At 47.5% G+C, this 14774-nt stretch overlaps 1 protein-coding gene across 1 annotated transcript in view; it reads right to left on the reverse strand.

The window, feature by feature from the left end:
* The window catches only part of cpa6 (carboxypeptidase A6), a 37100-nt gene that overhangs the window by 14772 nt on the left and 7554 nt on the right, over positions 1–14774 (reverse strand). The window contains exon 3 of the mRNA XM_079805706.1: positions 2513–2637. Coding sequence (XP_079661832.1) covers positions 2513–2637 — 125 coding nt within the window. The remainder of the gene's footprint in view (positions 1–2512; positions 2638–14774) is intronic.

Below are 14774 nucleotides of genomic sequence, written 5' to 3' on the forward strand. Positions count from 1 at the left end.
TTACAAACACCAATAGATAAAGAACTAAACAAAATGAGGGCCTTATTCTAGTTCCAGATGAGGTTCGACTTCAAATGTATCAAAATTAAATGTCCAAGACCTCAGTGAGTTCCAGGCAATCAGATGTCACGTTCACATGTTGACCACATGATGTCGCCACAACACAATGAGAGTATATCGTGTTTTTGTGTTAATTATGGCAAAAACTGAATAAAAACAACAAAATCACTTTGAAAACAGCTGACGAATAGCAAAAACCAAGGTATTATTACATGAAATTAACGTCTAATGTTAAAGTTTGTTTCCATTTCACAGATTCACTTAGACGCTACGAAGCCGTCGCTATGGGAACACCTTCAGTGTGACGAATGTCTGAAGCCCTTATACCATCACATCATTTTATTGCCAGAAGCGCTTAGCATCACCCTGAGAAATACATCACGTATGCTTCATATCAGTGTGCTACACGCCATTTCATCAGATTTCATTTTTTTAAGGAAGCAAATTTTCTGTTGCCCATCGGAAAGAGATGCTCATGTTCTAAGCCAAGTATTTTTAGAGCAGTATATTACTCCTCTCAGGTGGACACGATGAGGTTCGGAAAGTGTATGGATACATGCGATGACAGGTGAGTGGCGCTTATAGCGGTCTATCTGATTGTTGTCTATTTAACCTTCAATACTGGAGTTCCTGCAAAGTCGTTTTTTGGCGGGGGCAGCCCCTGCCACTCTTAAGGTTTATGTGGCAGTTATATCTGCTGAGTATGTGCCAATAGGAGGTGTTTCTGTTGGACGTCAACCCCTGGTTTCTCGTTTTCTGCAAGGGTCTAGTTTTAGGCAGTTCCGCCCTGTACGAATTCCTTCATGGGATTTATCTGTCCTTGAGGGTCTAGCAGGCCATCCATTTGAGCCATTGGAGATTTTGTTCCTTAAGGCAGTCTTTTTGGTGGCTCTATACCCTCTTAAGAGTATAGGAGACCTGCAGGCTTTCAATCAGCCCGGGTGGTTAAAGTCTTGCTGCGACCTAGACCAGAGTATGTTTCTAAGGTTGCGTCGACCCCATTTTGCTTCCAGCAGGTGGTCTTGGAGGCTTTTTCCCCTCCTGACTCTGCTGTGAGTGGTGTACAGCCTCTTGGCCTTTTCTCCTTTATAGATCTATGTCCACCGCACAGTCCGGTGGCTTAGCCTTTTTGGTGACAGGAGCTGCTGTCACCAAAAAGAGGATGTCTCAGTGGGTGACCAAAGCTATCTCTGCGGCCTATGAGGCGTGTGACATGGCTTCACTTCTAGGTGTGCGTGTTCATTACACCAGAGGAATGGCTTCTACTCAGGCTCGCTTTAAGGGCTCTTCTTTGGAAGATATTTGTGTTGCGGCAGGATGGTCATCTCCAAACACCTTTATCAAATTCAACAGTCTGGATGTGAGGATGGCTCCTGGCTCCCAAGTTTTATCTACTTGAGCTTGAGCGGAAGGCGTTATGGTATATCGTTCCCATAGCAACGGCTTCCCAACGTCGAAGTGGATCTATGAAAGGGATCATCTCGGTTATGTAACCTTGGTCCCCTGAATAGGGAGTGAGACGCTGCGATGCCGGCCTTTCCCATACATTTTGATAAGTGCTTCATTTGTACGTGGCATATTTCTAGGGGCGGTGCTAAGCGCTACTGGCTATTCAGGGAACCAATGTTATATATATATAACCGAGACGTTTTACGTTTATCCTCATTGGAAGCAGGACTTGCCAACATCTCGGAAGTGATGTAAAATAGCACGTCTTGCTGAGGTTGGGGCTGATCGATGTAACCCAAGTTAAAATGTCTGACTTTGAGTGGCATTCCAGACGTTATTTCCGAGAACAAGGTGGGAAAAATCCAAATTCTGCATGCATTATATATAAAGGCTTTAAGTAAAGTGTTACCATGTTTCCTCCTAATTAAGGTTCAAAGGTAGACTCTATATATCACCAACATTGATCATCTTGTCACAAACAGAGCAAAGATATAACATGAAAAAACAGAATAAAATTAGTTTTTGGCTAGAATGGGAATGCCACAATTTATCTTTATGACCTGTCAAAACCAAACTAGAGTAAACAAAGCACTAGATGCACACATTTCTCTCTCTCTCAACCTATCCCATTACCCAGAATCCTCAGAGGTATCACTTCTGCCCGTTAATATGCTCAAATACCTCAGCCATGAGAAGGAGAGAAGATATAAAAGAAAAGGCCTCCCTGGGGAAAAGGGATGACAATGAAAGTGTTGCTGGCTGTGGCGCATGAGATAAGCTTCATTGTTACTTTTGATCTGGATGATTGATGGAGCGAGTGGTTGAAAGAGAACTCTGTATTATTCTTTCGTTTCTGGATCCTTCAGCACACGCAAATCAAAGTCAGAAGGATTCGAGTAGATAACTCTAATGCATGTCCCCCAGAAACTGATGTTTGTCCCACGGGAGTATGAGAGAGGAGTTCGCTCTAATGGTAGTTCTAACGGATAAAGAGGACACTCACTCATAGTGTATGTGCGCTTGGTGAAGATGTCTTCTCAGCCATTGCGTCGTGTTCCGTCCCACATGAACGTCTACAGGGCTGTTCTCTCGAATCAGAGATGCGCTGTTGGGCTGCCAAAGGTCCACCTGCAGAACATCATTGAGATCAGTCAAGCAGGAATGTTCAGGAAAGTGAACATCCTGTCATCATTTCCTCACCCTCATGTTGTTCCAAACCTGTATGACATTCTTTCTTCCATGGAAATATCTTTCTCAAACATCACTGTCATTGTCAAATCTCAGTTGTGGTCTTTAGGCAGACCAGATTGGATCGCATTGATATCAAATAACATTGGTTTTCATGTGTTTCATAACTGGTCATGACACTCTGAGTATGTAAAATTGCAAATTAAATCTGAGAGCTATGGTAGAGGGCAAGTTAAAGTTGAAGTAACTTTTTCTTCAATGTTTCTGCTAAAATAGCGATTGACAATAGCTATAAAATGAATGCAACTCATAGAATTGGATAAATGTTTGAGAAATTACTTCATTTGACTTACTTCTAAACCTTTGATTGCAAATTTGGTGTTTCAGCAAATATGAACACAGACACTATTGAGATTTATTGTGAAACTTGAGGAGACGCATGTGAGATTATACCGGCGTATTTTGCACCTGAGAAGCTGGAGATGTCTCAATTTACACTCCATTAATCTCACCGCTGTCTAGCAGAAGCAATGGAGATATTTAAGAGATCTCGCTTGCGTTTATGTAATCATACGTTGAGTAAATTATGCTATCAACGTAAGAACATGTTCATAACATTATTATGTTCCATTTAGCTACAAACAAAATAAATATATTTGCTCATGGACACAAATTAACAGATAAAGCAATCTTTACGAAGACATTGGGTCCTTGAAATTCAAGCAGTTTCACACATGGTTAGACCTTTGAACTAGAGTTGAGATTACTGATAAAGCTTTTCCCAGTGCTGTAAGATCTGTAGATCAGAGACCTGCTGACTCAGCCCATTCACAGAGCTTCAGCGGGCCAACATGATCACAGTGTTTGACCGAAATTATCCATTTCTGTGTGGATCCACAAAACCACTTTAGATTGCCAACATATGCCGGAGCCTTTGTAGCAGCCCAGATACCAGTCCCTGAAGCATAACCTCAGATTTGCATCATCAGCCGCCTCTGTGCGCCTGCCAAGCCACTATGTTGTTGACTTTGGCTACAACAACAGGCCGATTTAGTAAGATTGCAAAGAGTAGAGCTATTCAAGTAGCCCATCTTACATTTACATTTATGCATTTGGCAGACGCTTTTATCCAAAGCGACTTACAGTGCACTTATTACAGGGCCAATCCCCCTGGAGCAACATGGGGTAAAGTGCCTTGCTCAAGGACACACTGGTGGTGGCGACTGCTGGGATCGAACCAGCAAACCTTCTGCATATCAGTTTAGTGACTTAACCCACTAGTGGTTTAAAGGGGTCCTGAATTGAGAACCCAATTTTCCCTTGAGCGTTTGATATATAAAAGATCATGGTAATATAAGAATATCCTGTAAGTTTCAGAGCAGAAAACTTCCTTGTTAGTCAAAGAAAAGCTTTTATTGACACCAGGCCCAGCAAACGATCGATCTCAGAATATGCCACACCTTGACGTCAGAGTGTAGTGAAGCACCGCCTCAACAGAAGAAGAACAACATCTGATTCTGTACCCCCGCCCACCGACTCGTGCCTGATATGACATAGGCCTACATAGAGCTAAACCGGATCAAACTTCTAAGCAATAAACATACCGCATAAGCGTCATTCGGATACCAATATTATGAATGCATGGATGAACTTTATTTTTAATGAATAGCCAGCTCATGTGGGGAAGACATTGCGCAATTGTTCCTTCATTTCACCACGGATTCGTTTGTAAACAAGAGACTGGATTTGCAGACAGGATGAAATTACATGGATGAATAAAGCAACACACTAATGTGACAAAAATTTTTTTTTATATGTGTTAGTATTGCATTGTTACAGATCGTTTTTTTTTTTTACAGATCGTTTGATATCTATGTGTACGTGTCTAACTGAACATACCTTAGTACGCTGTCAAAGACTGAAGAATCCTTTATTTGTGGTGTTGTTGGTTCATTGCGATTCGGGATTCGCAAAGCCCAACGTCCCGGTGCTATGTGCTTTCCAGACGGGCTACCAAAAGTGGGCTAATTTTTCCCACACGCTTTCAAAACAATTCCCACATACTGACAGGGGAGCTCAAGCAAATCTGCAAATCTTATTCAATCCTAGCCGTGGGCGTTTACTTACAAGTCTTCAGTGCGGTATGCCCATAAAAACTGAGCGTTCCAGGAGAGAGCCTCAAAAACAGGGTAGAAAATAGCCTATTAGTTATTCATTATGATGTTTTTGAATGTAAAACCCACACGAACGTCGTCATAAGTTGACCTCAGACAACAGTATAATTTTTTTTTAAAAAGCCAGTTCATGACACCTTTAACCCACTAGACCACCATCACCATCTTAACACCAAATACAATTTCTAGACCTAAAATGGTGCACTAAAAAAAAGTTCTGAATTAAACTGGCATACGATATGTATTTGCATATCAGGGGGGCATCACAAGAAAATGACATGTGTATATGCATGTAATAATATAGGACATATGCTAAAAAGAACCCTTCAATTCATGCCTCTTGATTAAAAGCTGTCATAAAACAGATCCACTCAGAGCTGGTTATGTGCAGGCAGAAAAACTCCTCACTGCCGTGCTGCATTCCTAACAGATGCTCACAAAACTGGCAGCTGAAACGGACTTGACACGTTTGTTTTGATGGTGTGTGGCCTATATCTTGAAACAGATTTTGCATACACAAAGAAAACATGAGATTGAGACGACGAACATGTCTTCTAAAAAAAAGCAGATGGTAAAAAATAAGGAGATAAAAAAAAAAACACCTGGAATGTTAGTAATGATTGTCTGCATGATTTTTTAAGGCAATTTCTGTTGTAATTTCGGGTGGGAATCTGTGGAGTGGATTAAAGGTGATTTCTGAGAAACACTGTTGAAAGTGGAGTGGACTGAGCAGCACAACACACTTGTAGCCAGTCAGCAGTAAGGGGCGTATCCACTCATGATGGGTGAAGAGAGAGCAAGAGGGAGATTTGAAAAAGACTGTAGAAAGAGAGATGGCTGAGAGACATTACAAAAGAAACGCTCAGAGGAATAGCACTAGAAGAAAAAGGGTTATGATCAGGTAAGAGCTTTAGGATCTGCGTTAATATTAGAAAAGCTTTCTAGTGATGGAGAAACCTGAACGGTAAGGCCTGAAAACAGACGCCAAGGTTACTTTGTTTCTGCTCCATACGTGAGTTTTGCTATGTTTCACAGAACCACGATATGTTGTTGTTGTTGTAATGTTAGCTATAGTAGCAGGACAGTTTTGAGTGAGCATTATTTTCCTTCGCTTCAGCTCTGATAAAGAGACATCCACTATGCATTGCATACTAGTGCATTTTGAGGGCGGAGCAATGAAGGGAGGGGTGTGTTTGTTTGGGTAGAATTCAAATTTCTCAGAAATTGCTTACTGCATCTTTAAATATGGTAAAATGTACTAAACACAGCTAAGAGTACTGCTCGTAAGGGACAAGAATATGTTTTTCATGCTTTTATGCTAAATCATTTTCTTGTGAGAGACTCCCTATATAAAGACAGATATATTTTGATGCATAATGACCCATTTATGAATCAAACAGACAGAATGGTGTAGTTTTACTTTATATTATATCTAAATTAAATCATTGTCTTTTATATTGTTTTGTACTGAAGCCAAAACTAATTATTAAAAATAATGACTTTGACTTCTGTGTCTCTTTTTTTTCTGCAATTAACCATTAGAACAATTTTAAATCTATAACCTTGATTCTATTTTTCATACAGCTTTTCACAATCAATATAATCAAAACAGAAAATAAATAAATTAATAATAAAGGCATGTAAAATGTTTTCTTTTCTCTCTGCAGACCTCAAACTCTCTTGTGGCCCCCGGGGGTCCCTGGACACCTGTTTGCCAACCCCTGCCTTACTTCAGCCAAAAGAAAATCCGGCCAAGTAGCACACTAGCCTATCAATGACTAAATTGATATAATAGTTTGCAGACCGTTCTGTGTGAGTGGAGACCTGAAAACCTCTCTATGTTAGTGTTATTTTTTGAGCTCTCCACACCAAGCATTGTAAAGTTCAGCACGGCTCAGTTTGAGATGATATTCTGATATCATATTACACTTACCATAGACACATTTCATCAGTACTTTATGAATCTCCTTATAGTTCCTTACTTTATAGTAAGTGGATGTGTTCATACTGTGAGAACAAAGCATGCCATTACGACAAAGTAATATTAGTTAAATTAAATACTTGGCTTTTATAGTGTTACTAAAGTCAAAGCAAATAATTAAATGTGACTTTTTGATAAACTTTTTAGCTGTAGAATAATTATAAATCTATAATGTTGAATCTAGTTCCTAAATATAAAGTGCATATAATATATAATATTCAGAAAATTAAAACATACAATTGGATTCGGGCTAAATGTGATACTCTGTGTTGTCTAACTAGTCATGTTTTTATTAAGAGCTGTTGATAAGCTTATACACTTCCTTGTTGAAAAAACAGCATATGCTGGTTAGGTATGTTTTGAAGCATGGCAGCTGGATTTGAGCTGGTTTATGCTGGTCCTTAGTTGGTCATGAGCTGGTTTAACCCTCAAGCCACCCTCGCATAACAGCCTTTAATCCCGACCTCGTGGACACATTTGGGCACGAAGGTCACAAGTGTGATTCCAAAAAATGTTTTTTTATAAATGTTATATCACCTTCTTTGATAAAATTAATTCTATCAATTTATGCCTTTTTTGTGATTTTTGGGGTATTAATGTCTGATATTTTTCTTTTAAATTAGCGTTTTTAATCTTACTCTTATTGGTGACATTTTTGAAAATAAGGCTAATTACCTTTTCAGATGCCATTAAAGTGAAATTACTGAACCTAAACATAGGAGTCTGATAAAAATGCTAATTTAAAAGAAAAATGTCAGATGTTTTTTTTTTTTGTTGCATCATGACGTCTTAATATAATTAAATAATATAATATATAATATAATTTAATATAAATTAAATATTATTAATGTCGTAATATAATTAAATATTTGTGATGTAGGCTATACACTCTTAACAATATAGGTTGCAAGAGGGTTTTTGCATTGATGCCATAGAAGAACCCCAAAGAACCTTTCAATAAACAGTTATTAAAAGAACCATTATTTTATATTATTAATTAATTTATTTACCTCTAAAAGTACCATATTTATTATGTAAAATATACTTATTTTTATATTATATTTAATATTTCTTTAAAAAAAAAAACATATCAGCAAGTCCAGAGAGCTAAAACCTAAAAATGTGGTGACTTTGGTGACATCTGGTGACCTATGATGGTATTAATTGGTAATAACTCAATGGCTGCATATGGGCTGAATTCTGTAAACCAATGTTTTAACAGGTTATTTTTTTTATTTTTTATTTTTTTATTGCCCAGTTATTGGTTCATTTGATTCTTTTGTTTGTGTATGTGTGAGTGACTGTGAGAAACATCTCGGTTACGTATGGTAACCCTCGTTCCCTGAAGGAGGGAACGGAGACGTACGTCGGACGTACCGACGAATCGGGATCACTTCTGGGAGCCCCTATCAGCTTCGAGCTATCTAGAACCGGCCAATGAACAATTGGCGTGCGAGATTTGCATCTCGCGCCCCGCCCCGCACCGCGGGTATAAACAGGAAGCGAGAGCGAATGCACGCTGTTTTTCACTGAGGAGCCACACGTAATGGCTCAACCTGCAGTGATGGTACAGCAACTGTGGCGACGGGACGTACGTCTCCGTTCCCTCCTTCAGGGAACGAGGGTTACCATACGTAACCGAGACGTTCCCATTCAGTCGGTCACGTTCGACGTACGTCGGACGTACCGACGAATTGGGATCCCCTATGGAAAACGCCATAGTTACTACCACTTCCAGCGCCCAGCGATGAGCCCCACAGACCCCGATCTGATGCGGGCGGGAAAGTTCACGCAGGGAGAGTCAAGCTGCTGTTCCGCAAGACCCACTCAGCCGACTGTATTGGATAACGCTGGGAAAGCGTGCCTGTGAAGGCAGCTGCGGAAGCCACATCATGCCCAGAGGGAGTTAACATGTGGAGAATACACGTATGGGCTGGCCGAGGGCAGCACAACATACGGAAGTCCCAGGGGTGGCCCCGGCCAATTAGGAGGGGGACAACACGTACCTAGGACGGCAGAGGGAACTCTGCCGAGGGAAAGACACGGGCTCGCCGTAGGGAGCCGTACCGTGGAAGAATACACATATGGGACCGCCGTGGGGGTCACTACATATGGAACCCAGCCTAACACAAGTTCCACCAATGCATACGAGTGTTAGACCTGGCGTCGAACGCTCCGCCACGTCCGACTGCCGCGGGTTGCGGAGGACTCAACAGGGTTCGCCGTTCCGGGGAACTCGACTGGAGCAGAATAAGCGCACGCATCCGTCTACCATAGGGGAGGGAATGGCGCAGCAAGCCGACACTAGAACGGGCACTTCGGTGTTACTGACTATGGGAAGTGAGCACACAGGAAGAAACCGGCTCTACACGGAGGCTATAGAATCTAGCGAACGTGTTAGGTGTCGCCCAGCCCGCAGCTCTACAAATATCTGTCAGCGAGGCGCCACGAGCCAGCGCCCAGGAAGAGGCAACACCCCTAGTGGAGTGGGCTCTTAACCCGAGCGGGCAGGGCACGTCTTGGGACTGATAAGCCAAGACGATGGCATCCACTATCCAGTGGGCCATCCTCTGCTTGGAGACAGCCTTTCCCTTCTGCTGTCCTCCGTAACAGACGAAGAGCTGCTCTGAGGTCCTGAAGCTTTGCGTTCTGTCCACGTAAGTCCAGAGAGCACGGACGGGACAGAGAAAAGCTAGGGCTGGGTCTGCCTCCTCCGAAGGCAGCGCTTGCAGGCTCACCACTTGGTCCCGGAAGGGAGTAGTGGGAACCTTGGGCACATATCCAGGCCGGGGTCTCATGATCACATGAGAGTTACCAGGCCCGAATTCCAGGCACGATTCGTCGACCGAAAATGCCTGCAGGTCCCCTACCCTCTTGATGGAGGCCAACGCAGTCAGGAGTATTGTCTTTAACGACAGAACTTTCAACTCAGCTGACTGCAGAGGCTCAAAAGGTTCTCTCTGTAGTGCAGTTAGCACCAGAGTTAAGTCCCAAGAGGGTATGGAGGGAGGACGAGGCGGATTTAATCTCCTCGCTCCCCTAAGGAACCTGACGATCAGATCGTGCTTACCTAGAGATTTTGCATCTACGAGCTCATGATTTGCATCTACGAGCTCATGATAGCGGCGACATAGACTTTGAGGGTGGAGGGAGACAGCCTTCGCTCCAACCCATCCTGTAGAAAGGTAAGCACAGATGCGACCGAACATCTTCGGGGGTCTTCTCGGCGAGAAGAGCACCAATCGACGAACAGGTTCCACTTCAACGCATAGAGGCGCCTCGTAGAGGGGGCTCTAGCAGAAGTGATGGTGTCAACTACCACTTGCGGTAGGTCACCTAGACCCTCCGCGTCCCGTCCAGGGACCAAACATGGAGTTTCCAGAGGTCCGAACGCGGGTGCCATAGGGTGCCCCGTCTCTGAGTCAGGAGGTCCTGCCTCAGAGGAATGGGCCAGGGAGGTGCTGTCGCAAGGAGCACTAGTTCCGGGAACCAAGTCCGGTTGGGCCAATACGGAGCGACCAACAGGACCTGCTCCTCGTCCTCCCTGACTTTGCACAGTGTCTGCGCAAGAAGGCTCACTGGGGGAAACGCATACTTGCGTTCTTCCCGGGGCCAGCTGTGGGCCAGGGCATCCGACCCGAGGGTCCCCTCGGTCAAGGAATAAAACCACTGACAGTGGGTCGTCTCTGGGGAGCAAACAGGTCTACCTGTGCGGCCCCGAAACGACTCCAGATCATCTGGACCGCCTGGGGATGGAGTCGCCATTCTCCCGGAAGTACCTGCTGACGTGACAGCTCGTCGGCCGCACGATTGAGCAGGCCCGGAATGTGAACGGCACGAAGCAACCTCAGATGCTTCTGACTCCATAAGAGGAGATGGCGGGCGAGTTGCGACATGCGACGGACCACCCTGAGCGTAGACCACCCTGTTTGTTGATGTACGCTATGGCCGCAGTGTTGTCCGTCCGGACCAGAACGTGTTTGCCTCTGAGCGGCACCTTGAAGCGGCTGAGAGCAAGACGAACTGCTAACAACTCGAGGCAATTGATATGCCATTGCAGTTGAGGCCCCGTCCACAGACCCGAAACTGCAAGCCCGTTGTACGTGGCACCCCAGCCCGTGGATGAGGCATCCGTGGAGACAACGGAGTGCCTGGACACTTGTTCTAGGGGGACTCCCGCCTGGAGAAACAGAGGGTCCGACCACGGGCCGAAGGTTTGGCGGCACCTCGGAGTCACTTGGACGCGGAGGGAACCGCTGTGCCACGCCCATCTCGGGACTCGATTGTGTAGCCAGCGTTGAAGCGGTCTCATATGAAGCAAGCAATCCGAGCGGCGTTACTGCGGTTGCGGATGCCATATGCCCCAGGAGCCTCTGAAAATGTTTCAGTGGTACCGCTGTCCTGCCTCTGAACGAATTCAAGCAGTTCAACACCGACTGGACGCGCTCCTCGTTGAGGCGCGCTGTCATGGCGACCGAGTCTATCTCCATACCGAGAAAAGAGATCCTCTGCGTGGGGCAGAGTTTGCTCTTCTCCCAGTTGACCCGAAGTCCCAACTGGCTGAGGTGACTGAGCACCTTGTCCCTGTGTTCGCACAACTGCTCTCGCGACTGGGCAAGAATCAGCCAGTCGTCGAGGTAGTTGAGGATGCGAACACCATGCTCTCTCATGGGAGCAATGGCCGCCTCCGCAACCTTCGTTGACGCGGGGCGACAGGGACAGGCCGAAGGGTAAGACGCGGTACTGATATGCCCGTCCCTCGAACGCGAAGCGCAGAAAGGGCCGGTGTCGAGGGAGAATCGAGACATGAAAGTACGCGTCCTTCAGGTCGATCGCTGCAAACCAATCTCGGGGACGGATGCACCTGAAGATGCGCTTCTGCGTTAACATCGTGAACGGCAGCCTGTGAAGGGACCAGTTCAGGAATCGCAGGTCCAAGATCGGTCGTAACCCGCCGCCTTTCTTGGGTACAATGAAGTACGGGCTGTAGAACCCGGACCTCATATCGGCTTGAGGGACCGGCTCTATCGCATCCTTCGCCAGTAGGACAGCGATCGCCGCCCTGAGCACGGGGGCGCTCGCCTCCACTACAGTCGTGAAGTGGACGCCCCTGAACTTGGGGGACGCCGGGCGAACTGAATCGCATAGCCGAGTCTGATGGTACGGATGAGCCACCGAGACGGGCTGGGAAGCGCTAGCCAGGCTCCCAGACTCCGAGCAAGGGGGACCATCGGGACCACAGACGTACCCGCAGCGGGGCAGCGAGGCGGAACGCAGGGATCCGGCTCGGACGGCATGGGAGCGGCCCGAAGCGGGATCTGAGTGTGCTGTGCAACACTTACCTGCATCCGCGGAGGGGACGTGCGAGTGTGGGGAGGCCGCTTGTGTGCGTCCCGACAGCCGGCGTCCCCTGCTGGCGAAGGGAGAGGTACTTGAGGGTGGCACCCAGAGATATTGGAAACTGCTCTTTTATTGATGTTTTGGGTGCCGCTGGTACTGGGACCAGCAGCGGAACAGAAAAACAAAAGATTTTCCCCCGGCCCTCCTCCGGGGGAAGGAGTGGTGCTGCAGCCATCTCCCTCAGAGCAGTCTCCTCCATCTCTGGGCGGCCCGTCTCAGGGTCGCTTGCGACGGCGCTTGCCACCTGGCTTGGCAGCGGCCTGAGCGGGCTGGACATCCTTCCCGTGGCCGGCCCCACGCCGTCGGCTGGTGGAAGGCTGCTGCGGTGCCTTGGCGGGGGCGGAGGCGGCGGCGGGTGGACGTCCTCGACGACAAGTAGTCGGAGGCGCTTCCGCCGGCGGCGGGGTGGAGGCAGCAGCGGGCCGCCGGGGCAGGATGTGTTTGATCGCCTCCGTCTGCTTCTGGGCGGCCGAGAACTGCTGGGCAAAGCTCTCGACCGCGTCGCCGAATAACCCAGCTGACGAGATGGGGGAGTCCAGGAACCGATATTTATCTGTCTCCCTCATGTCAGCCAGGTTTAGCCAGAGATGACGCTCCTGGACCACAAGCGTGGACATCGCCTGACCGATGGCACGGGCGGTGACTTTCGTCGCCCGGAGGGCGAGGTCCGTCGCCGTCCGGAGCTCCCGGAGGAGCTCTGGGTCAGGCCTACCCTCGTGCATGTCAAGGAGTGCTTGGGCCTGGTGGACCTGAAGCAACGGCATGCCATGCAACGCGGACGCAGCCTGTCCGCAGGCCTTGTAAGCCTTCCCGGTCAGACCGGAAGAGAACTTACAGGCCCGGGACGGGAGACGTGGGTCACCGCGCCAGTTAGAGGCACAGTTGCATCTCGACGGCGCGCTCCACTGGCGGGATCCCCACGTAACCCTTGGTAGCCCGCCGTCGAGGGTAGTGAGGGGGGAGGAGTCACTCCGCCGGTTTCTGGCAGAAAAAGGTGCCGTCCACGACCTCGTGAGCTCCTCATGCACCTCCGGGAAGAAAGGTGTCGGGGCGGGACGCTGAGAACCAGCGCGACCCACCCCGAGGAACCAATCATCCAACCTAGAGGGTTCGGGACACGGTGGAGGGTTCCACTCGAGCCCAACCCTTTCGGCGGCCCGGGCAAGCATAGCAGCCATCTCAGGGTCCGGGGCAGCCGTTGCCACTCTCCCAGAGGGAGGCAGTACAACTGACCCTTCATCCCCCGAGGACTGAAACTCCTCCTCCGATGCAGCGATCGACATCTGTTCGTCCGCTGGAGCTCCAAAAGTCACCACTGGTCTCCCGTGGGAGGGTCCAGCGGGTTCCCTTGGAGGCTCTACCGGCTGCGGAGCAGAGGGAATAGGGGCCTGCGGAGATTCACTCGGCGGGTTTGCCCTAAACGTGATCCTCAGATCACCCTGGCCATCCAAAGAAGCAGGTCCACCCGGGTTAGGGGTAGACCTAGTTCGTGGGATGGGTAAGGGGACTCCCCCAGCCCAGAGGTAGGAGAGTCTCGATCTTAGCTCCGAGATAGTCATGTTCCCGCAGTGGGAACATGAACATGAACATGAACACAAGCTGTGTGCCCAAACACGTGAGACAGCGATTGTGACCGTCAGCAGGGGACAGGGAACGACCGCATCCAGAAACGCATGGGTGGTAAGACATCTTGAAAAAGACGGCACGTCACCCGTGAAGCTCTTTTGTGAGGAAAACGCTCTGTGCTGAAGCACTCAGGGGGAAACGCGACAGCGCACGGGATTGTTAGTGCAGCCCGTGCACTCAGCAGGAAAAACGCTCTACCCAGACCAACAGGTTGCTGTGATAACAGCAGTTTTTCTGCACTCAGAGGCAGCTCGATGAGTTCAGCGCGGATCCCACTGAAAGGTGCCGTTCTTCCAACACGCGTCCTCCTCTGGTTTCTCCGGTTTGTAGACAGTCTTGCTTGATAGCAGCGAAAAATACTCGTCTTGTTTGAAGAAGAGTCCTTCATACGCCTGTGTGGCTCCGAAGTGAATGACAGCGTGCATTCGCTCTCGCTTCCTGTTTATACCCGCGGTGCGGGGCGGGGCGGGGCGGGGCGCGAGATGCAAATCTCGCACGCCAATTGTTCATTGGCCGGTTCTAGATAGCTCAAAGCTGATAGGGGCTCCCAGAAGTGATCCCGATTCGTCGGTACGTCCGACGTACGTCGAACGTGACCGACTGAATGGGAACTAAAACTCACTCTGTTATAGGCTAATTCAATGGCTTTCAATGCAATGCTTTTGTGGATGTGTGTGTTTGAGTGTGTGTGTGTGTGCCACATTGAGAATGTTGTACAGGCTCACTCATTTATTTGTGTGTATGTATGATCTGCATTGTGTTGGATTTATTGATTTTTATTGGACAAATAAAAAAAATATGCTCGGAATTACAGTTTTTTTCCATTCATTCCTATGGGTGCCCATTTTTGTCCACGAAGGCAGGCATTTTTTTTTTTCAAGCACTTAACTTTGTAG

This window comes from Gobio gobio (assembly GCF_949357685.1).
Source record: "Gobio gobio genome assembly, chromosome: 23".
In the NCBI taxonomy this organism is placed as follows: domain Eukaryota; kingdom Metazoa; phylum Chordata; class Actinopteri; order Cypriniformes; family Gobionidae; genus Gobio; species Gobio gobio.